The 24,366-nt window shown below is 51.9% G+C and overlaps 7 protein-coding genes across 7 annotated transcripts; 3 read left to right on the top strand and 4 right to left on the bottom strand.

The window, feature by feature from the left end:
- Positions 1 to 1,607: 1,607 nt before the first annotated feature.
- On the top strand, positions 1,608 to 7,287 carry LAESUDRAFT_763968 (P-loop containing nucleoside triphosphate hydrolase protein; the record flags this gene model as incomplete). The annotated part of the gene is made up of 17 exons (XM_040913359.1): positions 1,608 to 1,685; positions 1,736 to 1,822; positions 1,878 to 2,957; positions 3,010 to 3,293; positions 3,345 to 3,679; positions 3,741 to 3,757; positions 3,809 to 3,901; positions 3,956 to 5,059; positions 5,112 to 5,321; positions 5,385 to 5,507; positions 5,567 to 5,642; positions 5,699 to 5,736; positions 5,791 to 6,250; positions 6,307 to 6,612; positions 6,662 to 6,781; positions 6,839 to 6,901; positions 6,950 to 7,287. The coding sequence occupies 17 exons, from the start codon at positions 1,608 to 1,610 to the stop codon at positions 7,285 to 7,287; spliced, it is 4,812 nt and encodes a 1,603-aa protein (XP_040758883.1).
- An 875-nt stretch (positions 7,288 to 8,162) lies between these two features.
- On the bottom strand, positions 8,163 to 10,852 carry LAESUDRAFT_731510 (FAD/NAD(P)-binding domain-containing protein). The gene is made up of 2 exons (XM_040910058.1): positions 10,746 to 10,852; positions 8,163 to 10,685 (listed from the first exon to the last, which is right to left on the bottom strand). The coding sequence occupies exons 1-2, from the start codon at positions 10,780 to 10,782 to the stop codon at positions 8,653 to 8,655; spliced, it is 2,070 nt and encodes a 689-aa protein (XP_040758884.1). The 5' UTR covers positions 10,783 to 10,852; the 3' UTR covers positions 8,163 to 8,652.
- A 1,708-nt stretch (positions 10,853 to 12,560) lies between these two features.
- LAESUDRAFT_492397 (uncharacterized protein) lies at positions 12,561 to 14,806 on the bottom strand. Its single transcript, XM_040902668.1, has 6 exons — positions 14,739 to 14,806; positions 14,579 to 14,679; positions 14,219 to 14,527; positions 13,901 to 14,157; positions 12,893 to 13,848; positions 12,561 to 12,837 (listed from the first exon to the last, which is right to left on the bottom strand). Exons 2-6 carry the CDS (start codon positions 14,647 to 14,649, stop codon positions 12,808 to 12,810), a joined length of 1,623 nt encoding a protein of 540 aa, XP_040758885.1. The 5' UTR covers positions 14,650 to 14,679; positions 14,739 to 14,806; the 3' UTR covers positions 12,561 to 12,807.
- Positions 14,807 to 15,377: 571 nt separating this feature from the next.
- Positions 15,378 to 17,706, top strand: LAESUDRAFT_752811 (uncharacterized protein; the record flags this gene model as incomplete). Its single annotated transcript, XM_040911747.1, has 9 exons — positions 15,378 to 15,685; positions 15,749 to 15,765; positions 15,843 to 15,990; positions 16,051 to 16,190; positions 16,252 to 16,440; positions 16,494 to 16,972; positions 17,031 to 17,047; positions 17,108 to 17,270; positions 17,329 to 17,706. Exons 1-9 carry the CDS (start codon positions 15,675 to 15,677, stop codon positions 17,704 to 17,706), a joined length of 1,542 nt encoding a protein of 513 aa, XP_040758886.1. The 5' UTR covers positions 15,378 to 15,674.
- A 166-nt stretch (positions 17,707 to 17,872) lies between these two features.
- LAESUDRAFT_717669 (uncharacterized protein) lies at positions 17,873 to 19,542 on the top strand (the record flags this gene model as incomplete). Its single annotated transcript, XM_040907353.1, has 6 exons — positions 17,873 to 17,921; positions 17,971 to 18,090; positions 18,145 to 18,158; positions 18,217 to 18,459; positions 18,660 to 19,373; positions 19,429 to 19,542. The coding sequence occupies 6 exons, from the start codon at positions 17,873 to 17,875 to the stop codon at positions 19,540 to 19,542; spliced, it is 1,254 nt and encodes a 417-aa protein (XP_040758887.1).
- A 137-nt stretch (positions 19,543 to 19,679) lies between these two features.
- On the bottom strand, positions 19,680 to 21,778 carry LAESUDRAFT_492540 (Dus-domain-containing protein). Its single transcript, XM_040902669.1, has 8 exons — positions 21,582 to 21,778; positions 21,488 to 21,523; positions 21,399 to 21,428; positions 21,077 to 21,335; positions 20,859 to 21,019; positions 20,278 to 20,805; positions 20,015 to 20,216; positions 19,680 to 19,957 (listed from the first exon to the last, which is right to left on the bottom strand). The coding sequence occupies exons 1-8, from the start codon at positions 21,693 to 21,695 to the stop codon at positions 19,764 to 19,766; spliced, it is 1,524 nt and encodes a 507-aa protein (XP_040758888.1). The 5' UTR covers positions 21,696 to 21,778; the 3' UTR covers positions 19,680 to 19,763.
- Positions 21,779 to 22,203: 425 nt separating this feature from the next.
- On the bottom strand, positions 22,204 to 23,209 carry LAESUDRAFT_731513 (uncharacterized protein; the record flags this gene model as incomplete). The annotated part of the gene is made up of 4 exons (XM_040910059.1): positions 22,204 to 22,313; positions 22,375 to 22,639; positions 22,863 to 23,092; positions 23,152 to 23,209. Coding segments are annotated over 3 exons (543 nt in total), but the record flags the coding sequence as incomplete, so codon positions are not given.
- Between the last annotated feature and the right edge of the window lie 1,157 nt (positions 23,210 to 24,366).

The following is a 24,366-nucleotide window of genomic DNA, read 5'->3' on the forward strand; positions in this document are numbered from 1 at the left end:
TTTGCAGATGAACCACGTTCAACTTATCAGTACTATGAAGCACGAAACCAGACATGAGTCTGGCGCGTCAAGCTGGGAGTATGTGCTGCATAGTGCTGCATCTCCAAATGCAGGGTGAGGTGGATATTTGGCTTCATGACATTGGAATTATCCTTGAAGGACAAAAATCGGCGCTGTTCGTGGATGAACGAGGGTCGCAAGACTATCTGGAGAAAGACAGCGAGCATCTATGCGTCATATATCTGTGCAAACCATGTTGCCTGTCTTATATTAAAAGAAATTAGCTGGTAGAGAGAAGGATCGGGTATAAGGTAGGTATAAGGTGAGCTGCCTGAAGAGTGATTGCACAGGTGAGGCTTGATTTGAACGTTCGTAGGAAGAGGAGATTGTTTACACAGAGCTGGGCGGGACCTGTATGCGATGTACAGCTATCGTAGCTGCCTCTGTAATCATTTAAGTGTTGAACAGGTCTGAACCGGATTTTGGGAGGCTTATAGGACGACTTGGATCAAAGGGCTTCGCACACTGTCACGGTCCGCTCTTAAATGGGCTGGTTAGACGATCCACACTGCTTGACATAAGTAGTAGAAGCGTAGATACGCTGTGTTAGAGAGAGTTTATGGAAGATTTGCATCGACGAGAGTCGCAGCTACGCTCTACGGTATGGATGGAGTGCCAGCATTAGGCGCCAAAGTTTTGCAACTTGGGTCTCTCACGCTCTCCATCGCAGTTTTCCAAAATCCTCAATGTCCTTTTCTGATCCCACATCAAAGTGGTCACCACCAGAGAAACCAGCCGGTCGCAAATATCCGGGTTGTCGACAGTGGGTTAACCTGTCTCTAGGGTGACTGACATGACAGGGCGCTGCGGTCAGAGTCGGATCACAACCTCAAGTACGAATATTTGGCATCACCACTAACGCCAGCTTCCAGTTCATGATGCATGACTCCACAGTATAACAGACGAAGGGCTTATATCAACGCTAGTCGTCAATATGCCAGATTTCTCCGAAGCCAGTTTGGTCCCTGCGGGAGCCGTCATGTAAGTACCGAACTCATTGCCTCTTGACCCAGGAGCAGACGCGTCGGAGACTTATGTGATCTGATCAGCTATCTATAGTGTAATCACTACCTATCGAGCGTCGGCAGCCCCCAAACTGCGCCGCCGCTCGAGGGACGCCTGACGGGATCAAAATATGATGTGATTGTTGCCGACAGCGCCAGGCGCGAAGCGTGGTTCACCGGTCAGCAGTTCGTCTGCTTTTGATCAGTATAGCACTGAAACATGATCTTATAATAGTTGAGTCATAAAGATTGTTGACGACATTTTTCGCGTACAGCACAAGCTATGCTAAGTAAAACCCGGCGATGTTCAGCCGTGGCAACAGAGTCTCGACAGCTGCCATCCCGCCTATGTTGCGCCGAGGATGTATCTGTCCCAAGAGCGGTTAGATGGCCGTGCAGCGTGCGATGCTTGCGTGGAGCAGCGCAAAGCCAACAAGTCATTGCATATAAGCATTCCCTCCCCCGCGGCTGAGCAAATGTAGTCGTGACGCTCCCCGAATCTCCTGCGTAAACCCTCGCCTTCCTGGTGAAGGCCGGTCAGCGATGCCTCGAAGCCTGTTTTGGAGACAGTTCTCCGCGTTGATGCGGAAGAATGTGATAGTGCTGTCGAAACATCCTTGGGTGTGCAGATTTTCGTCGTACTACATTGACAGGAGCTGACCGTTCTCCAGCTCAACGTTGTCCGTTGTATTCTTCTCCCAATTGGGTATGGAATATTTCTTGCAGCTGCGCAGTTCCTCCTTTTCAGGCCGAACAATGTATGTGTTCGCTGTTTGCTCATTGCTTTCTCGTTCATAACTGTTCCTTGCATAGGATGGTTTGGGAACAGCTGTTCCAGTACAGCGGCTTTCTGACCAGTACGATGGCTCACTGACGCTCTTGTGGGCGGACGGCACGAATGGTGCTGGCTCGCCATCAGCGGAGGACATCATGGCGCATATCACGAGCGGCTTCAACCCTTGGCAGCTGAGCAACGTGCAAAAGGTTGATTCGCCGAGCGACGTTGCTGCACACTGTCCGGAAAACTGGAGTGGCCAATCCCAGTGCTTTGGTGCACTGATCTTCAATTCGCTTCCTGACTCCAGCAATGTCAGCAGCGCTTCGCAGCCGTACAATTACACTCTTAGAGTGGACTATGGACTGGAGTACATAAACGTCTTGAAGCACACGAGCAGCTATGAGCAGCGGATGATACCTTTGCAATGGGCCGTGGACAACGCCATCATCGAACTCACAACGAATATCTCCTTTCCGGCCCCTCTAGAATGGCCGTTCACGCAGGAGACGAATGCTGAGCAAGATACAGATGTCCGGCTGAGCTTCGTCAGGGGAACACGTAACCTCATCGTCCTTGCGCTATTCATATGCTATATCGGCATCGCATACCAACTGCCTGGGTCCGTCATGTTCGAGCGGGCGACCCAGCTCACCAGCCACATGAAAGCCATGGGTCTCATGGACTCTGCTCGTATTATCTCCTGGCACCTTACCATATCACTCATTTATATTCCCGCATGGACTCTCGTCTCGGTCATCTGGCATTTTCAGATTTTCACAGGCACGAATACTGGTCTTGTCTTCGCGATCCATCTTCTTCTGGGCCTTTCTCTGGCAAGCTGGTCATTCTTTGCCTCCGTTCCGTTCGGAAGGAGCCCTCAGCTTGCAGCGATTGCATCCACAGTGCTGGCCATAGGTTTCGCTGTTCTAGCTCTTGTATTTCAGCATGCTAGCACCGTTTCCGCATTCATCTACTCGTTGTTCTTCCCGCCAGGATTTTACATCTTCGCCATCCGCGCCGTCTGCGGATTTGAAGTGCACCAGATACCAACGAGTGTAATCCGACCGGATCCTGATAATCATTTGCGACTCCTGCCACTCATCTTCGCAGCCATCGTGAGTTATTTTCGTCAGCGGCCTTGCTGAGTCAATGTTGACTAGTATATAGATCAATATCTTCCTCTGGCCATGCATCGCGGTGTTACTGGAGCGATATTTGTATGATGCCCACAACCCCTCGAAGTTGTCTTGGCATTTCTGGGGAAAGCAAAAGAGAGCGGTCGAGGATGGCATATCATCGCTACCAGCTGGCACCGCTATTTCTATTCGGAATCTAGGAAAGGATTTCAGGACATCCACTTTCAGACGCAACAAAGGGGTGGTCACTGCAGTAGCAGACCTCAGTCTGGACATTCCGAAGACCGGCATTTATGTCTTACTCGGATCGAACGGGTAAGCACTGCAGGTTCACAATGAATTTTCCTCGTTGACTCTGCCACACAGAGCGGGCAAGTCTACAACAATGTCTATTCTTGCCGGGCTCCTGGGGCGCACACGCGGCACAGTACTCTTCGAGGGCGGGGCCGAACGTCCTCCGTTAGGGACGATAGGCCTGGTCCCCCAGAAGAACGTGCTATTCCCGGAGTTGACGTGTTACGAGACACTGCGCCTCTGGCAGGCAATCAAACCCCTGAGCGATTCCTCCAGTAAAGAGGACATCGAGCAGTTGTTGCACGATTGCGATCTTGGCAAGAAGGTCCATTACAATGCGAATGCACTCAGCGGCGGACAGAAGCGCAAGCTTCAGCTGGCGATTGGGTTGGTGGGAGGGTCTAAAAGTTCGTTATTTTCTCCTTAAACAAATCCTCAACCTAGCTAATCATCTGTCGCGTCTTATAGTTCTTCTGGTGGATGAGGTAACTATCGTGCATGACCAGGTAGACCTATGATGCTGACAGCGAACTCAGTGTACTTCCGGTGTGGACCCTTTGTCCCGCCGTGCTCTGTGGCGAACGTTGACGTCGGTGCGTCATGAGAGAACGATAGTTTTCACAACTCACGTACGTGTCTATCACACCAAATAACAACTCAGATACTGAATCATTTGCTTGAAGTTCCTCGACGAAGCCGATCTTCTCGCCGACACGATCGCAATTCTTGCAGCGCCAGGGAAGCTGGTTGCACAGGGCACTCCGGTCGCTTTGAAGTCTCAACTGGGTGAAGGGTACGCTGTGCATGTGACCTTCCCTGACGATCTCGAGGAGGGTTCTGCCGAGCCATCGGAACTCCTTGAGCGCATCTGTCTCTTAGCCCCTTTCGCCTTCATTTCCACTTCCACACCGAATGGAACATCGTATCAGCTGAGGTCAAGAGACTCCTCAATAGTGCACGAAGTTTTGAAGATGCTCGAGATGGAACGAGAAGAGGGTTTCATCGACTCATATTCCGTTCAGAGCGCGTCCATTGAAGATGTATTCCTCACCCTGATGCACAGCAACACAGAGACTCAATCCGCTACGAAGGAGAAGGTGTACGATGCGACGCTGTCCGAAGGCAGCTTTCCGATATTGGGATTGACCAACGGCCGTAAAAGGTCGCCGGTGGGACAGGCTTTAACAGTGTTCCATAAGCGCATACTCATCGCACGACGCAGCTGGCTCACACCTCTGCTGTTGGTCCTCATCGCCGTGGGGGGCGCCTGTGCGCCCTTGTTCTTCATCTCTGGTCTGCCTGCCCAGACATGCGTGCAGGCCTTCCCGGACGTCGAAAGCCTGCCATTGTATGCGCCGTACTCGCCCGTGGTGAACCAAGCTGCAAAATACGGCATCTTTGGTGCTCAGGTCCTCGCCTCGCCGCCTGGTATCCTGTCGACGCTTGGGCGGACTATGGAGACGGTGCCAGTGTACAACATCAGCAACAATGCGACCTTCGTCGAACAAGTACACCAAAATTACTTGAGCTTCCCTCTCGGAGGCGTTTCGTTCGATCTGGACTCGAGTTCAGCGCTCGTTGCATGGCAGGCTACTCCTCCTGGGTTTACCAGCTTAACCATGCTAAATCTTGCATCAAATGTCTTTTTAAATCATGCTGTCAACGCGTCAGGGAAAGGCATTGGGGTTCCGCGGCTCATCATGGCCAATCTCCAGCGCTTCGCAAAGTTCAATTTTGGAGAGACGCTGGATACATTGAAATGGGTTGCATTCTATGGTGCTGCGATGGTACGCGCTCAATGTGTTCTCGATGTGAAATGGTGCTGAATATACTGTGCAGTCGGCCTTCCCGGCGTTCTTCTCGCTGTATGTTTCGAAGGAACGGCGCTCTTCGGTGCAGGCTATGCAGTTCTCCAACGGCCTGTCCAATCCGGTGGGGCTGTGGCTAGGACATCTCATGTTCGACTCAATATTCTCCCTCATCGTCGCGACTGTCATGATAATCATCTTTGCTACGGTTTCTACGCAGTTTGCTGGACTTGGTCTATTCGTGAGTTTCAATTGACTGTGGAAATGGCTCATCACGAGTACTGATGCTTCTATGACATCGTAGTGGGTGGTGCTTGTCCTGTATGGCGTTGCCGCAGCGCTCTTTTCTTATTGTGTATCCCTGGCGGTGAACTCCCCCCTTGCGGCATTTGCACTCTCTGCTGGATACCAAATCGTCACATTTCTTGTAAGTAATGATCTGGCGTGGGCAAGAATCGTCTAATACGTATCCTTCCATCCTTTTAGCTCTATTTCGCCGCCCACCTTATAATCGTGACATATGCAAATGTCTTCGACAGCTCGCGTGATCTCAGCATCATTCGTACGTGGCTTCAGTCAGTACGCGCGATGCCTCAGCTGAATCTGTACTGTACTTAGATTTCACGCTGTCCGTTACAGCTCCTGTAGTCAGCGCCGTATGCAGAATCTCGCCAACCTGTATGCATGATACTGATAGCTCACCCTTTAAGGTGCATGCCGCATTTGTGTCCGTCAATCTGTTCTCGTTGCTCTGTGACGGCAACCAACCTGCCACTTTACCGTCAATGGGCCAACTCTCTCGATTCGGAGGGCCTATTTTGTACCTCATCGGCTATAGCTTCGCGCTATTTGCTATCCTAGTTTGGGTGGACTCTGGGTCCATACGCCCGCGTCGTCTCAAGTCGCATAAGCGGGATTCTACCACAACGAAGCTCGCCTCGGGCGTGGAAGAGTTGCGCGCCGCCTGTATTCGCCGTCATGATGTGGATGACGAAGCAGCAGCGGCCGCAAAGTCCAACGACGCACTGCGTGTGTTGAACGTCGTCAAGGCGTATGGCAGCCCGGGAAATAAAGTTGTGGACGATGTGAGTTTTGGCGTACCTAAGGATACGATCTTTGCGCTTCTTGGGCCGAACGGTGCGGGCAAGACGACAACGTTCAATATGATTCGTATGTGTTATCGAAGTTGATCTTGAATAGCGTTATGACCTGGGGTTGCTTTGCAGGCGGTGACGTAATCCCGAACGAAGGAGACGTACTTATCAACGATGTATCTATTGTTAACCAACCAAGAGCGGCGCGCCTTTCACTCGGAGTCTGTCCGCAATTCACCGCAATAGATACTGCGTTGACAGTCAGGGAACATCTGATGATTTACGGACGTCTCAAGGGATTATATCGAGGCGAAGAGGTGCAACGCAACGTCCACGCGCTGATGCATGCTACTTCGCTGGATATGTATGCAGACCGTTTGGCTACGAGCCTATCCGGCGGCAACCAACGCAAGCTGGCATTGGCAATTGCTCTGATCGGTACCTGCCTTCTTCATGCGTGCGTGATTTGCGCTGATTGTTCCCGCAGGTAACCCATCAGTGGTGCTCATCGACGAGTTCTCGACCGGTATCGATGCAAAAATGAAGCGCGATATGTGGGCCACGTTGAGGACTGTAGCTAGAGGGAAGGCTATTGTAATAACAACACGTGCGTAACGGTTGGTATGCCCGTGGGTAGTCGGCATCTCACGGTTGTTCCTGACAGATTCTATGGAGGAGGCTTCTGCTCTGGCCAATAAGGTCGGAATCTTGGCCAAGAAGATACTTGGTGAGTAGTGACGCCTCCCTTTGCCGCATTGCAACTGATCAGCTGTAGCTGTGGGGACCACCGAGTCTTTGGCGGAGCGCTATGCAACGTATGAAGTCCACTTCTCCTGCCGCAGTCGGGAGGAGGTGGCCCTTGCCGAGAAGCTCATGGCCCAGGTCCCTGGCGCACGTATGGCGGACGACGTAGCGACGCGCTTCGAGGTTCCCATTGGACATGGAATGTCGCTGGCAAAGCTATTCGGCGTACTCTCGGCACAGAAGGATTTCGAGTATACAGTGGAGAGAGCGACGCTCGAGAGCGTGTTCTTGAAGGTGATCAGGGAGAACGATGTCCTTGAAGAGGATACGGCGTCACGGACACGGAGATGGTGGAGATTAATTTTCTGAACTCTTCCCACTTAGTAAATCCCGCACTCATTCACTCAAGGATAATGATATGGCTCAACTGTACAACACCTAGTACCTCTAGTAATTAGACACTCTCCATTCTACTTATCGATGTAAGTTCGTGCCATTCACCATAAAATCTCTAGTCCTGCAAACGTTTAAATTATAACTTGTACTCGAGTCAATATGCCCTGCCGAACGTTATCACGCGGCCTTAATGAAGCGGTTCAGTAGCGATGTTGGACTGTTAATCCCACGCGTGCCACATTCCGACCACTATCATCCCTCATAGCGGCACTCTTCTGCCTTGCCGCAGATCGCGGAATGCAGCGTTGACGCTTCACCGAATACCATATCTGCTTATAACTTATATGCCAGCGCTGCCGGGGGAACGTATTCAACGATGGCCACCGTCTCTTCGTTCATGGCGTTGGTTCGGAAGGACTGGATAGTGCTCTCGAAGCGTCCTTGGGTACGCTGATTGTTCTTAGACGAAAAGGTGGTTTGGCGGTGCGAGGCTAGCTCGTGACCGATGAGCACTGCAGCCGGTGCTGGGCATGTATGTCCACTCACCGGTCTCGTCAAGATCTTATATGCGCATATATCTATGAATGGTTGGATGAGATCGCACCTGAGCTGCATCCTTCGTCTCGTTGTACCGATGCAGGAGCTTGATGTGCCTGGAGATGATCTTTTTTCGCGTCTTCCCTCTCGTTTGAACAGGTTAGATGAATATAGACAGGACACTTTGGAGGAGAATACCTATTGTCTCTGTGGTTCGTCAATTTCTGTTTCAATTGCGGCAATGCGAGCCTGCTGTTTGTGAGGGCAAGATGGCATCAAGTTCATCTGATAGTTCGCAATTGAAGGGATACCTTGATAGATATATTTGCGTGCATCATTGGAAGACTTCGATGGGATGAGAGTTCGAAGACAACACAGTAAGTGTGATTACAGGCTGCGGCTTGCAGCCACTCGTGGACGCGTTGTTGACGCGTTGTTTGGTATGCGCATGACCGCGATGCGCCACAGCCCGATACCCTGATACCGCACAGGCTAGCTTGGCCGTCGCCTAGCGTACAATGAAGAGTCTACTCAACGTAGTCAGAGCTTGAGAAGATGCCTATGATGGCGACGCGCTTCAGCTTTCAAGAGGAGCCAATCGCGATTCCGCCGCAGTTCTTTAGAGAATGAAGCGGCAATGATAGCAGTCCAGAATCCAAGAACTACGAGCACGGAGGATATCCAAAATAATTGTAACCAAGGTGAGTACACCTGAGTGTACCCACTTATCATCACAAAAGCTGAACAACTATGATTGTCTTACATTGTCACGTCACTAGAACGAGCCCAATTGTTCAACGTTCAGGGCCTTGTAAACGTAGCCTCGCTAACGAGGCCCCCGCTGAATATGTCTCTGACTTTGAACTGCGTCACCTCTGCGCCACTAAAGACGAACTTGTAGCCCGCCAGGACCGCCGCCTCAGATCCTCTTCCTATTGCGTACCAACCGTCCGAACCATGTTGCTCCGCGGACCAGGACTCGTCGAGAGGGTCGCGCGAGACAGCCTCGACGTTGTGTTGCCAGCTATCCGTTTGACCTTCATTCGAACGTTGTTCATAATCGTCGCGAACAACGCTCCACACAGCGATGGTATCGCTAGCAGGATCATAGCGATAGACTGCCTTGCGCTGCTCTTCAGCCGAACCTCCAGTCGCCGATATGAAGACTCCTTGTTCGTGATAGAGGTATTCGCGTATGACCGCCTCAGTCATGACCCCTGGTCCACTCGGTGAAGCAGTCACAGGGCGCATAAGGAACGTGCCAAAGCCCACAAACTGGCCGTTCATCCTAGGCTCTGACGCACCGCGGACCTTGCGATTGACCTTCCACCGGCCCGCCCACGAACGGAATACAGCGCCTCGAACCCAAGTCCTGGATTTCATGAGCGTGAAGGCGCTTTCAGTATCGAGGCGGATCTCCTCCACGCCGCGCGTGACTTCGAGCGGATAGTTCGCAGCCACCATGTAAGTCGCATCAGACATCGGGATGCCAAGCAGATCGGCGTAGCTCTCGAACAAGCCAGCATAGTCGCCATGAGGGAACTGGATGCCCGACTTGCTGGAAGCCTCTCGTACACTCTCCTCCAAAGCCACACCCTTCTTCATCTCGTCTTTCGAAGGCCAGCTCTGGATTCCAGATAATACCGCGGCCAAGTAACGCGCCTGAAGCTCGATCACCCCGTAGTACGTTCCTCGATACATGCCCACGAATCCGGCGTTTGGCAAGTCAGGATGCAGTACGAGGCGATGAGAGAGGAAGGGAACACTACGATTATTCGGCTGGAAACTGATCGCATCTCGGGCGCTCTGAGAGAGGTACGGTAGCACGATGTTGTAGCCAGTGCACATGATGACAACATCTGGACAATCTATACGTTCTTCCGTAGAAAGGACCAAATCGCCGGTCGTCGTATCAATCGCGGCCAGTCTCGCGAGATAGATCTGCACGATCCCCGTCTGAATCCCACCTCTGTAAAGCTCGGATATGCCGACTTGCGGGGGCGTGCTGGTGTCGACCTTAAACGAAGGGAGAAGATTGTTCGGAAACAATGACTGAAGGTAGTTATGCTTGTCGTGGTTGACGTCGGCGGTCGGATTGATCATTTCTGTGCGACGGCCATTGAGATTGGCTCTGTCGTACGACAAGAAATCCCAAGGAAGGAACGATGGCATCGCCGAGGAGTTGGTTGGCGTGTAGAGGGGGGAGACATAGAATGGCCTCGGAGCAATATGATGGATTTTGCGGGCATAGGGAGAAAGCGCACCAGCGATCTCAACGGCAGACAGTGACCCACCCACCACGGCAACGGTCTTGTCCAAGTACGCATCGGGATCTTTGAACACAGCTGAGTGTTCAACAAGAACGGGGGAATTGTCTATGCCTGGCAAAGTGGGAATGAACGGACTCGAGAAGAAGCCCGTAGCGATGATCAGATAATGGAAATCTTCGACATGTTCAACGGAGCTGCCATCCTGGTGAGTGGAAACGCTCTTCACCGTCCACTTGTCATTCTGATAGTCCACTGTGGCGACTTTGGTGTTCAATTTAACGTCCGCTTTGTTGACATAAGTCTGCGCATACACGTGAAGGAAGTGACCCATGTCCCCGGAGTACCGGAAGAGGTCCTTCCTCTCGCGTCCTGCGTCCGCTGGCCAAGGGACATCAGAAAAGGTACAGGTATGGCGACATATGTTGGTCGTCATGAGTGGACGATGATAAGGATGGTCAGGGGACCATATTCCACCGAGAGAGGGCGAAGCCTCGAAGATGACTGCTTTCAGGTTCTGGTACTTGCTCATATGCCTGTATGCTACGAGACCGGCTTGGCCACCGCCTGGAAATTGTGCATGACGGTGAGAGACGGAGTGAGAATACGCAGGGTTGTGCTAGGCACCTATGATGGCTACTCGTTTCTGGGAGTCGGATTCCATGGTGCGAGACGGACGTTGGGGTCGAAAGTTAGCAGGACCATTCGTGACAGCGAAGAATATATAGGCGGGCGACTGGCATACGCCTCACCGTGCACATGAGCTGCGCACGCTGAGAGAACTCTATCGTTGAAAGATCAGCGGGAACTCGGACAGTTGGCAGTGCACCAACGAGAACAGCCCAGAGTATGCAGTATGGATGCTTCGCAAGTTCTAATGACAGCGAAATGTCCGAATGAACGGAGTTTTGAGCAAGCCGAGAGCACGAGCTCTGGCATCGCCTGGCCGAGACGTCTTGCTGTCGGTAATCTGCGATGTCGTTCCGAGCCGTTGGTGCGACATTCCGAGGAACAGAACATGTCTGGCATCGACCCGAGATCCAGCTGATGCCTCAATTGAAGTCGGTCGCAAAGTCAAGGTTATGAATAGAATTCACCGCTAGTTCTCCCATTGATAGCGTGAGTCCTTATAAGGAAGCATCGATCGAAGTTGTGCATGCCAAACCAAGCATTGAGTAAAGCTGATACGTCGACGGAAGACATGTTTTACACAACGAACATGTGGATGCACTTTGAATGATTCATGAAGACGATAAGCAGTTCACTTTTAATTCGCTAAAAACATATTGCAAGGGCTGCTGCTTGCCCTGTATAGTGCTGGTCAGCATTTAAACCATTTCTCAGCTCAATACCTCACCCAAATCGCATTTTTCGAAAGCGTGCCGCTTAAGGCTTTAAATGAACGGAACCATAGGAGGGATACGTCCTAACCTCGTCGCCATGTTTACTGGCATTCCTAGCCCATGGCCAGTTCGCTATGAGCTCTGGTACGTAGAGTATTTCAATAGCAGACAATTCTGTTCTGAAATAATGCTGGTGGTCGTATGGGCTCCTAAGGGGCAACATTACCGTCGTTGCCACTTTCATATCTGTTCAGGCATTACACTGGATGATTGTCGTCGGGCTTAGAACCCCGGTGTTCTTGACATTAGGATTCAGTTCACTTTCGTGCCACGGTCACACAAGTGCGGCAGTAACATGTTGAGCATATCCGCAATAGATTCTGCTCGCATCAAGCGAATGTCTAACATTGCCCCTTGGCACGAGGTGACCTTTCTTCGTCTCTAATTGCCGAGTGTTCGTGGTGCATGTTCAGCAACGCGTTAGGAGTCGAGTGAGTGGCACCACGATGCATTGTGGATTAATGATATGCATCAGCAGTACATCCACCTAGTATCCATATAAAGCTAACGGTATCATTGGACAGTGCTCCCGTTTGGCGTATGGGTTGCCTTTGTCAAACGTGCGAAGCCACCACCAGAACACGAGACTCGGTGACCTTGGGTGCAATGCGGGACTTGGCAACCAGCAACGGTTTGGAATCTTTTCAATACACACACATTCTTCCGCTCATTCTGTATATCCCGCGGTGTACTGCCAGTAGCTTCCCTGAAGCTCTGAACTTTGTGGTTGAACATTGAACGGTCACGCTTGAAGATGCTGTGCCTATGGGAACTCCGCCGGAGCAACATCATACCTACTAAGACGTAGCCAGATCTATATACTCATTTGCGACAAGTTCGTTGCGGGTGATCAGCGAAGCAGAATCCCGGAGTGTAGCTCGAGAACAAGTCGCAATTCCATCTGAATACCTCCATCTGTGTGCTCCAAACATGCGTCGACATACCACCTCCACTCGGGCGTTCACCAGCATTTTACACTCACCAACTGATGCACAACAAATGTGATGGATCAGAGAACCCAACAGCTATCTCTTCGTGAGTTTGTACTTGTCGGATCAAACATCTTGCCTGGGAGACAGCCGACCGAGTCCGCATAACGACAATGAATGTCTCGTACAGCTCAAGTTTAACAATGTAGAAGTTGGAAGCATACAGCCTGTACAGCGATCTTCATGCCCGGACGATGTGGCGTTTAAGACACTCCGACTTCGGCTCAGTTCCGTATTCTATATGGATTGGTGTAGTGTGTAATGATAACAAAAAAATCTCATCACCTGGAGTCATCCTTATTTCTGTTCGGACTTGTCGCGCTCGATCTGCCACCAGTTCATCGTGAGACTAAGACTGCGGGCGGTAAACGCGAAACCATACCTTCACGAGCAGAGCGACATCGCCATACACAGTGCCCATTATGGGCTCGTTTCCGTGTGCCATCCAGTCAGTGGTAGTTTCAGTATAGGGAGTGACATCTGTCACCCAGTGCACGTTCTCTGCTTCATTTGCAGTAGGCCTCCAGTTGCCATTTTCGTCCCACTCCTCCCAATACTCTTCGTCTTCGTCAAAATCATCCGATTCGTCATGTTTCTCATCTCCATTCTTATCTTGGTCATTTTCCTCCGCAGATGTCACGGGCTGTGGATGACGGTGGATTACCACGCCTTCGTGAGCATCACGCAGCTCGCTAAAGATATACCCGCACGGCTCTATCTCCATCCAAGGCTTCAGTGAGTGATCCATCAGCACTCTGTAGTTCTCTTCCGATCCATCACTTCGGTAAACGAACTTGAACGACGCGTTCAGACCAAGTTCCTTGCAGACATCAACAACCACGGCATCGCTGCCCTTTAGCCGCTTCGCGAATGCTTGCAAGTTCAGTGGTTCATTCAGCATGAATGGGTACTGGTGACGAAGGCCGAAACCGATGAGACCACCTTTCGGCATGAAGGTAGGATCCGCGAGCAATGTCTTGAAGACGTCCCTGAACGTATCCCGGTTGTGCGAAAGCTCCCGCCGCACCGTTGGCACATCCTTTCCCGCAGACTCCGCGGAGCGATCGGCGTAGTAGAGGTTGTACGTCAGCGTTACACGGTATCCAGACTCGACGGGCATGACTTCGTGCTCGACATCGCTGAAATAGGCCAGATATGCGAGCCGAGGTTGGCCGTCGGCGTACACCATGTTGGCAGTGGGGAACGTCCATGAAGAGCCTCTTAGAGAGAACTTCAGACTACCGCCGGTATGGGATGTGGGGAGCACGAGGACGAGCGAGCCGAACATGTCCGTGCCACGAGGTGTGTCCTTGTGAATCTTGAAGAACGAACCCGGACCTTAAATCGAGATGAGAAAACCATCTAGTGAGATCGTCGACCAACCGCGTACCATAAACATTCAGTTTATACAGCTCAGCACGAATAGGCTTGTCTTTGTCATCCTCCAACAAGTCACCTCTGAAGGCATCGAGCAAACCAGAAGTGGCTGGGTCGAACTTCAATGCAAATTTTGAGGTATCCAGCTTGCCGGCTTTCCTGTACGTCTCATCGAAGACGTCGTTTTGATTCACGCCAAACGTCGCCAAATCGCACGCGTCTGCAAGCGACTTGAGCTCGGCCTCCGTTGCGGTAGCGAAGTCCAGCCGTCTATAGCGCCCGAGCGTACTGTGAGCAAGTACGTTCTAACAGAGACGGGAGGAGTTCGCACCGTGCACCACCGTCTTTGGTGGAGTAATACATAACGAGCTCTTCCGGTGCGAGTGCGAACTGCCCAGAGCATATAGGCGGTTTGTTGATGATTGCATCTCGCAAACGTTGCAGTTTCTCTGCAAAGACATCAGCCTCAGATCGGTCTGTCGTTGGGGCTCCGGGTTGCTGGACCGGGAATGAGGTGGTGTTCGAGCTGAAGAGGCGAACCGCGCGGAAGCATGAAGATCGATGAGCCTTTACGTGATAACTACGAGGTGAGGAGTGACCCGATGTACGTGCAGAGCCTCCTGCGCATGTAAGGTAGGATCTACACTCCAACATTTAGACGTTTAGACATCGATGATGAATGGCTGCTTACTTCGCAGTTGGCAGCGCATATAGCCCCGATTTACGCCATGCTGGAGCTATGGACAGTGAGCGAACAAGCATTCTTCGGCCCAGCAGACGAAGGTACAATATCTGCAAGTCGATGGTTCAGTCTCGCTTTCACTTGCAACTGCGCTAGGATGCGAACTCACCAGATGAGATACCTGGCGGGCACGAGTGGAAGAGTTGCTGGAGAGTTATCTATGAGAGATCAGCGTGGCTAGCACGCACGAGCCTTTGCGGAGCATATGAGCGAGTCGGAGCTGAATTTGAGACATTGTGGGTCCAACCTGAGTTCAACTCCAGCCCCTCACCAAGCGCATGTCTGCATTCACATCCAGTCAACTTCTCAGGACAGAGTAGGGACCATTTGCTATATTGTGACCAGTGCGGATATCGAGGGAATATTGACGAGAGACACTTGGCCCCAGTTGGCTTTGCGAATCAAGATCAGTAACGCACTTGCAGCATTTCTGGTTTGCGCCAATTTGTGATTGTGGGCTTCGTCCTGCTCAGGTTGCCTTGTAGGGTTTGTCAAGAATCTGCGAACAGCAAGTTCGGACAGATGGATATGCATGTATGATACTTGTTGAAGTCGGTGTTTAAAGAGGCTAGCGCCCCAGGCAGGAAGCGCCAAGCTTCGGTGGCGGCACAGAACATTTCGAAACTTGAAAGCAAGAACGTTGCACTGTCATCCTGTGTCCTGGTCCTGTCTCTAAAATCGTCTTATCTTGTGGTGCCGCCGCATCAGAAGAACGTTCAATTTAGTTGGGCATCGTGGCGAAGGTTTCGCGTTAAAGGCTGGAGACTGTGGCTCTGCACAGCATCTTTCGGGAACGAGGCAGTTCTTCGCAACGCGCTGATGTCCGCCGTACAGGCTAGCGCGGTCATGCTGTCCCCACATTACCATTCCCATTCGCCACCATTTTTGCTGCCGCCGTCTCGTTTTAAAGGCACTCACCGCTGAGTCGTCTGCTCTGGTTTCAAGTGCTGGGCAACGCGTCGCATCGCAGTCGACGCCGCCTTATACTTGCCATCGGGACACGTGTAACCAACTGGGTGGATAGATCACCGATTCGCCACGCGCCATGTTTACTGAGTATGTCCTTGTCTTCGTCGAGCCGTAGACTCAAGCTCAGTCGCGAACTGTTTTGCGCTACAGGCCGTGGTATCTCACAGGTACGATTTGCCTTTCATGCTGATCGATCTATCATGGAAGTAATGTGATCTGCGTTGATGGACTTTGTTTCTACTAGTTGTCCGTACACATGGGGTCCTCTTCATCCAGCCAGAGAAGTCGTGGAGGCCCGTCGTCACGGTGGTCGTGGTAGACACGCACCAGATACACGAAATTGTCCTTGGATGTGACGGCCAAAATCCCAACTTGAAAACCCCATTCGTTCTGTGAGCACTTTTGTGCTCTTGCTCATGATATTCTCTAAACTAGCGCTCTCGACAATTAAGACGTGATGTCCACCATGATTCGCGTTTGGACATCAAGGTCTGGCACAAATCACACGGCAAGAATCGCAAAAAGAAACATCTTATAGGATCAGCCTACGTATCGCTGGGCGAGCTCTTCAAAAATTCCAGCGCGGGCAGAAGTTAGTGTTCATATGGTGGTGTATCTTCACATAGATCGCATTTTCTAACTTTGCCACACAGATATAGACATCCGCCTGAACTGCCCACCACCTCAAAAGAGAAGCCCTACGGTTGGAAGCCGGCAAAAGCATAGTGCTATGCTCGCGGTCAGATTGCACGCGCCCCGGTCGTTGTCATCGTCCTCGTCCATCACTGCAGTCGAATCCCAGCCTGCGTCCGACCATGAAGACGGATATTCGTCGGCATGTTGTACGTCGATCTGATTGTGTAGGAGCGCATTAACGGATATTTATTATGAGCAGCATCAAGAACGGGACTTAGGAATGCGCAGCCATCTTCAATGGACGAGTCGAGTGTTCCCTCGAAGGAGCAACTGGTGGACAGTACTGGCAAAAGTGGCGATCAGCTGATACGTAGACGAAAACCGCGGCCCAAAGGCTTCCGCATCTACTCCGACGATGAGATAGAAAGCTTATCAGACGAGTCTACATACGTCACAACACCCCGGAAGGAATACTTTCCTTCTTTTCCAGAGGATGAGCGCGAGGTCTTGAATTGGATTGACGAAAAGCCTTCGCCGAGCTCGCCGTGGAACTTGATTTCTAGCAGTGCCCTTCCAGTGTCCCTGCACGACAGAATCGCGGAACGCCCCCTTTCGTTAGCAGAGATGTTGGTGGATCGACATGCACCATATGTCGAACTAAGACATGCTCAGGTTGACGCCGACTTTGAAAAGGTGCTGGCTAGGTTGATGGCGGAGTGGTATACAGTCGGTGGCGCTGTACGCACGTCCTTCTGTACTATTTCTTTCTTAACCTGATATATTGTCACTGTCACAGCTGTTGGCACTCGCTGGGTATGCATGTCAGTCGGTATTGATGCACGCGGGATGCTGACGATCCGTCGACTCATGCAGCATTGATGCGACGATCTTCGGGCTTGCTCCAGGCTCGATCTTCGCCATCGATAGCCTGGCACAGAGAGCGGTCGCATTCGGGGCAGTCTGCTCCGGTCTTGGTATCCTGATCGACTCGATATTCATACTGCTCTACAGTGGTGCTGATGCTGAAAAGTTTCAGGTAAGTCCAGCAAAGTCATCTGCGTCACTTCTCCGGCAGGCTGACTAGGCCATCACAGCGCATCGCACTAGACGTGTACAAGTCATATTTCTTCTTCTGCCTGACATGCAGGCTCCCGACGCTCTGCCTGTGCATGTCGGCAGGCACGCTCATGGTTTTCCTGCTTGCTGTGGCTTGGACGGCATGGCCAGCTGCGGTGCTCGCGCTATCATTCATAGGAGGCTTGCTATTCACGTTACAATACCTCGTGTATGGGTGCGATCGGTTGGGCAGGCTCTGCGGTAGAGCTATCTTGAGAATATGGAGGCTTCTGCGGCCTGCCCGTGCCACGGATGGGGATACAAGTCACGCTGCCATACCAGAAAGCACCCGCGCAATACCAGAGGGCAACTGCGCGACACAAATAGAGGTCACTGACAATGCAGGCACATCGTAATGGAATTTATTTCTATGGACAAGGATACTATGTATATACACAATTGATGTCATGAGTGAATGATCATTTCATAAACTGTGCATATCTGGTGAGATGATGGGAACTCCCGAGAGTTTCGGTCAGCATCGAATAGGCGCCTAATCATTATTGCTTGGTACTGAACACCATGTCCTCCGATACCCCATCTACCTCAGAGATTCAGATCAACGTCAAAGGTGGTGCCTCATCCTCTGCGTTCTACCATTTTGACCGACCCTGCTACAGGGCCCAGCGAGCTCAAGCTCCAGATCACAATAGCTACCGACAAGACTGTTGCTGACCTGAAGCAGGCCATTGCGGAGAAGTCAGATGTCCCTGCTGACCGCCAACGCCTCATCTACTCCGGTGCGTGCATATTTTCGCTGCTTGAGGTACTCCCTCGCTGAATCCCCTCTTCAGGGCGTGTGTTGAAGGTGCGATCGTATCTCCACTCTCGCGACGCACTGATTGAGCCCGCTGTATACGCGTCAGGACGAGGATGTGCTCTCCACCTACAAGATCCAGTCTTCGCACACCATTCACATGGTCAAGGGCGCAGCCCGCTCGGCCGCATCGACGTCGCAGTCCGCAGCGCAGCAGCCGCTGCCCAACATGCAGGCTGGGCAGAACCCGCACGATCCTCTCACTCAGCTCACTGGCCATATGGGGTATGGGGCGATGGCTGGTCTTAATCCCTTTGCCGAGCTCGGCCTCAATCCCAATGACCCCAACATGGTGAGTGGCGGCTTTGTCGCGACATCTGATCGTTGCTTGAGCCAGCGAGCTGTACTGGTGGCTCCGGTGTTGTTGAGACCACGATTTCTTTGAAACCTGCCCCACAACTCTGATATTTGCCCTCATTGACACACTCTATGACATTTACTTGATGATCAGTCGGAAAGAATGATAGTTGACATCGATATGTCTGTTTACAGATGCAGTCCATGCTCACATCGCCTCAATTCCTTCAGCAAATGTCTGGTATCATGTCCAACCCCGCCTTGCTTGACCAGATCATCGCGTCCAACCCTCAACTGGCAGCTATGGGTCCACAAGTGCGGCAGGTCTTCCAAAGCGAGCAGTTCCGTAACATGGTGTACGCAGCTTGCCCTACTGTCTCCATCTCCAAGCTGCCTTCACTCACATCAATTACACACAGCTCCAATCCCGAGACGTTGCGCATGATGCTCCAGATGTCCACGATGATGCGCGATATGGGCGGTGCAGGTGGTGGTGCAGGAGCCTTCCCAGCGCCTGGTCTGCCCTCTACCGCTCGACAAAATGTCCAGCCAGCCGCAGGTACTGGCACCGGCACAACCACCTCTCCCGGCACAATCAACCCCCCTCTTCCCTTCTTCAATCCCTTCTTCCCCCCACCCCCTGCCACTGGCGCCTCCGCGGGCACAGGCACCTCGCCGACCGCGCCCGGCGCGACGGGTGCCGCAGGAACAGGGGCAGGCGCTGCGCCTGGCGCTGTGCCTGGTGCTGGTTTGTTTGATCCCGCAATGATGCAGCAGATGCTCGCTGCGATGGGAGGGCAAGGCGGTGCGGATCCGTTTGGACTCAGTGCGCTGGGCGGTGGATTCCCAGCCCCTGCTGCCCCGGCGGACACTAGGCCACCGGAAGAGCGCTTCCAAGTGCAGCTACAAGTGGGTGATTCACGCTTTCTCACCGTATCGTTATGTGCTGACTGTAGAGCTGCAGCAACTCCAAGACATGGGTTTCACAAACGCCTCGCAGAACGTCCGTGCGCTGCTCGCCACTGCCGGAAACGTGAACGCTGCTATCGAGTACATCCTCGGCGGCGGCGGATTGTAAATGCACTGGCTAGGTCGCGACTCTTGTGGTTCCGTATATACGGCGTTCGATAGAAATGATCAACAACTTGCCGCGCATTTGCCGACTTATATGGCGCTTTCGTGGGTTGCTGTAGGCTCGTTTTGATGTGGATATACAATCTCTGTGTAATATAGCAATCGTCGACGATCAAGAATCAATGAGTTCGTAAATTAAATGCAATGATTGCCGTCGTCGTAGAGCTAAGCGACACTGATGACTTCTCTCGCGCCGACGTCATCTTCCAGCCTTGCTCGCTTGTTCTCTTCTACTCCTTCAAGCTCAGGTGGGGAACGCTTCTCGCCCACAACCACCACCGGAGTGCTTTGCGAGCTAGCTTCGTTCCCCAAAGAGGGTATATGTGCAGCATCTGCCACAGACAATAGTTTCTTCGAGACTGAGAAAGAGTTACGATCACTCGAGCAAGGTATATACCGTTCACGAAAGCACTTACCTAGAGCATTTTCAACGTTGACAGGCTGAGCCTTATTACTAATCTTGCTTTTGCCTTTCGTCTGCTCATCTTCAGCAGGGACTGGAGGCAATGGTCGGAAGTACGGCTGTGCAAGCCAGTGTGGTAATAGTGGCAAGCCCGTCCCGCTATCAATCGTCAGAAGGGACTCGAGTTCCCGTCCTTCAACCGCCTTCTCATCTCGCTATGGCCACCCTAATGATCAGCCAACCACTAAGATCAGCCAGGTCGAGTCGATAACTCACCTCCATCCTCTCCGCAAGGTCCTTCACTATCTCCTCATACTTCTCCCACATCGCACCATCCTCGTTCTTATCCGTTCGCACGCGTCCGAGCTGCTCCCTCAAGTCCTTTTCCCGCCCAAGTGCTGGCCGCAGGAGCTTGAACAGGTGCCCTTTGACCGCGCTCGGAGAGGTCGGCGTGCGCTGCGCCTTGACGATCGCAAGATACTCGAGTGCAAGGGTTGTATGTCGCGGGTGGTCGCCTGTAAGGCAAGATGTCGGGAGGGCTGCCGAGGCCGTCGCTGATATAGGTACGGACTGTAAGTCAGAAGAGCCAAGGGAGGAGCTGGAGGCTATTGGTGGTCGTGGTAGGGAAGAAGGAGCAAACAGGGCGGGATTATAGAGGTTGCCCTCCGCAGACATGATAGCATCCGCGCCAGTGGCAGCAAGACAGTGCTCAATGTCGGAATGGAAGAGAATGTTCCCGTTCGCGAACACTGGCACCGAAACGGCCGCCTTGACCGCACGGATCTTCTCCCAGTCGGCAAGACCCTAAGGTATATGTGAGTCACTGCAAACGGGGACACTGCATATGGAGAACGTACACTTCGGTGCCCCCGCTGCTCGCGCGTTCGACCATGGCATGTTAGAATCTGCGCTCCGGCCCGCTCTAGCATCTTCGCGTATTCTACCGTCTTCTCCACCGTCGAAAACACCCTAAACTTCGCTGTCACAGGTATTGATAGGTTGCAATGCAATGTATTGACTGTGTTGGAGCGGACGATGAAAATGATGCAGTAAAGAAGTTAGTAGGAGAACGTACTCAGTTCGTAGATCAGATCCCACTCGTCCTGCAAGAAGGACCCGTAATGCCCCTTCTTCGCAATGTCCTGAGGGCATCCCAGATTGATATCGATCGCATCACAATACGGCTCCAGCATCTTGGCTGATGCCAGAAGTTTCTCCGCGTGATTTGCGCAGAATTGAACGATGAGTGGCCGGTCCTCAGGCCCGCCCTCCTCTCCGAAGGCGGTGTTGAAAACCTGTTGGCGATAATTCTTATGCGACCCATCGGCATACATCTGCATACAGCAGGTTGAGCTCTGAACTATGGCGAGTAAGTGTTATAGAGCGCATTTGCAAACCTTGGCGTTGATCATCGGTGTATAGACGAGCTGGGGGACGGGTCAGCTACTGCTGCGAATCGAGAGGTAACGCATAGATGCTTACTTACTTGTGCCCCGTATTTCCTAGAGAGCTTCCTCCACGCCTACCAGGTGCAGCTCAAGATCAACGAACGGACTTTCCTTGAAACCGGGTACACTCACCAATTCGCTCTGGTCGACCATAGGTGCGACCACATACTTCGGGCTGCCCAAGACCTCGCGGTAGAAGTCGTAGCCTCCCAATTTCGTATGCTCTTGCGTCCTCAAGCCTGGCATGATGAATGCTGCGAAGCGGTTTGGTTTTCCCGAACGAGTTCGCTGCAGCGAACGAAGAAAGTTAAAAATGGTGGTGAGCGCTCAGGCGCAAATTTGCAAGTGTTGTCCGAGGGTATTCGTTATTTTCCGTCTCGTCCACAGAAAATATCTCGTCGAACGAACCCACTTAGCCGTATGAGAAAAGCCAAAGGATGTACATATGTCTAACGCTAATGGTCCAAGAGGCCCAGGCAAAGGACCGTTCAACCACGTGCCAACATTGCATGCCCAAAAAGGCATCTCTAATCGTTGCTCAGCGAATCTCTCAAACTCCGTAAACGACCGATAGCATTTGCCACTGAGGTGTCTCCAATGTTTCGTGAGACTGCGACGCTTTACCTGCAATGTTGGTCTAAACATCTGCTATGCTGTGAACATGGTTTGGGGCGTGCAACTGAGTGACTGCTGCCACCAATTCGCCGACTTTTGTCTGTGTCTCGGACAACATTCAGCATTGCGGCAGCGGGATCAGTTTTTGACCTGGCGAATCTCTCCCTTGCTGAAGTTATGCTATATTGAGCGTATACTTCGTGCCAGATTAGCATAACATTTTGCTTGGAATATCGCGATCGGTGAACTATGTCAAGGTGCAAACGTGGGCTACAGAGTCGGCACTATGGAACACGATCGCATGGCTGTATGTACGATGACTACTGCACCTGCGCTAACTCATAGGTCTCACAGTCCACACTGATGCTCTGCTCATCTTCAATGCTATCCTCGACATTCTCAAAAACAAGAGACGTGTGTTGGAGCTCGGCGCCGAAGTTGCCAACCAGGCGAGAGGGACCGTCCGGCGTGTTCAGGGTGCTGTGAGACATCGGATTCAAGTCCACGCTGCCGAGGGATACCTGTCGTAGATCGAGGATGAAGCGCGACACCAAGATTGACGTCATTCTGATTGACTCGGTAAGCATGAGTTGAGCTGAATTGGGTATGGTCGGTCGCTCACGGTAGCAGGAAAATCGCGGCGGAGGCTGAGTACTGAGTCTGCTTGCACTTCAATTTAAGGTAGCCATACACTTGTATGGGTAGACTTGCCTGTGAAGTCTCGCTGCTGATATTGAAGATGTTGAGAAGTAAAAGGGCCCTAGCGAACGGTGGAAGAACAGAGTCAAGACAAAGCACTGTGAGAGAGTCCGACGTACATGAAGTGGAGCGTGCCTTGAAATGGTTGCTCGTAAGGCATAGCATGTACCAAGAGAGCAACACGTACTCACCGTCTCTCATCAGCATCGTCACGATCGATCCTTTTAACCGTAACTTCCGCACTTCTATGGCGAGTCGGAATGTTTTATACCAAGTGACAAGGACCACGATCAGGTCGGATACAGCCGGGCAGATGCCCGTGGCGAGGGCTGCAGGAATCGTGCGTGTCAGAGCAACAACTAATCGGTCTTCAAACTCACGTCTATACAGAGGAAGGTCAGTCCTAGGACGGCTGACGTCGGAGAGGTGGACGTGGCACTAACCCATCTATCCCGACGTACGGGGATGAGCCATAGGAACAATTTGGATAGCTGCCTACGTCAATGGCGAACTCCCATGACCCATTTGCATATGCAAACAGCGACTGCCCAGAGATGCTCAACGGACACATGATGGCGGGGAACATATATACTCACGATTTGGAAGCCGACTGGCACAAGCCCCAGTAGCAAGACTAACAATGCAGGGACGATCTGGTGTCCGCTAATCGCGTATGTGCGGAACGCGGCAAAGCCTAACAAATTATCAATCAATCTCTCCATGAAATATGAGGTCAAACAATCTCTGACTTGCTGTCACAACCTGCAGAACAACACTCGTCACCTCGTTCAATACGTTGACAGCATCGCAGCTGCGACAATCTATTAACTGCGCTGAACATACGGTGCGATCATCGCCGCTCACCTCTGTGTGCGCGTAGATCGTGAGTGCTCGATTCACTCGCAGCACGACACGACATGACTTACCAGTGGAGTATACCACCACGTGGCATATAGTGCCAAACTAATGCCTTCTACCAGGAGCATATAACGGTTGATGGCAAAGATGACCGTGACAGTGGTCAACCTGGCTCCCCAGATGACGTGGACCTCTTGAGGAAAAGTCACAATGTACTCATAGAAGATGAGGGCTGAACATGTCCAGTCTGTTAGTTGAGTTCGATCGCTTATAGTGGTCCGACCCGGAGCGTACCAGTCGTTGCGAGATAGCAGTAGGCATAAGTGTACCTGCGACAGTGATCGCAGACTCGTCGGGTGAGCGCCTCAGAAACTATCGTCGTCCTCACCCTTGCTGGGATATGCCAAATTCCAGACCCAGTATTTCAGGTGACGCGTTCGACATTGTAGAGGTATCAACGTCGATGACAACGGTCAATGCAAGACAGAACAGTTCTCGGAGGGACTTTAAGGATGCCCATCGGTGCGTGACTCATCTTTATATAATGCCTGATTGACCGGACATGAACGCAGAGAGTAAGGTTCAAATGGGGGCTTACGGATGGCATAGTATTGAAGATTGCCGAAAAGACCATCTGTCAAACAGAACAGCCGTGTCAGATATGATACGTCTGGTTCATCATGCGCGCGTGAGTACATTTGGGAATCCCTCACTTCTATTCGCAGAGAGAAGTTAAGGAAGAAGT

Source organism: Laetiporus sulphureus, assembly GCF_001632365.1.
Source record: "Laetiporus sulphureus 93-53 unplaced genomic scaffold LAESUscaffold_65, whole genome shotgun sequence".
NCBI lineage: Eukaryota > Fungi > Basidiomycota > Agaricomycetes > Polyporales > Laetiporaceae > Laetiporus > Laetiporus sulphureus.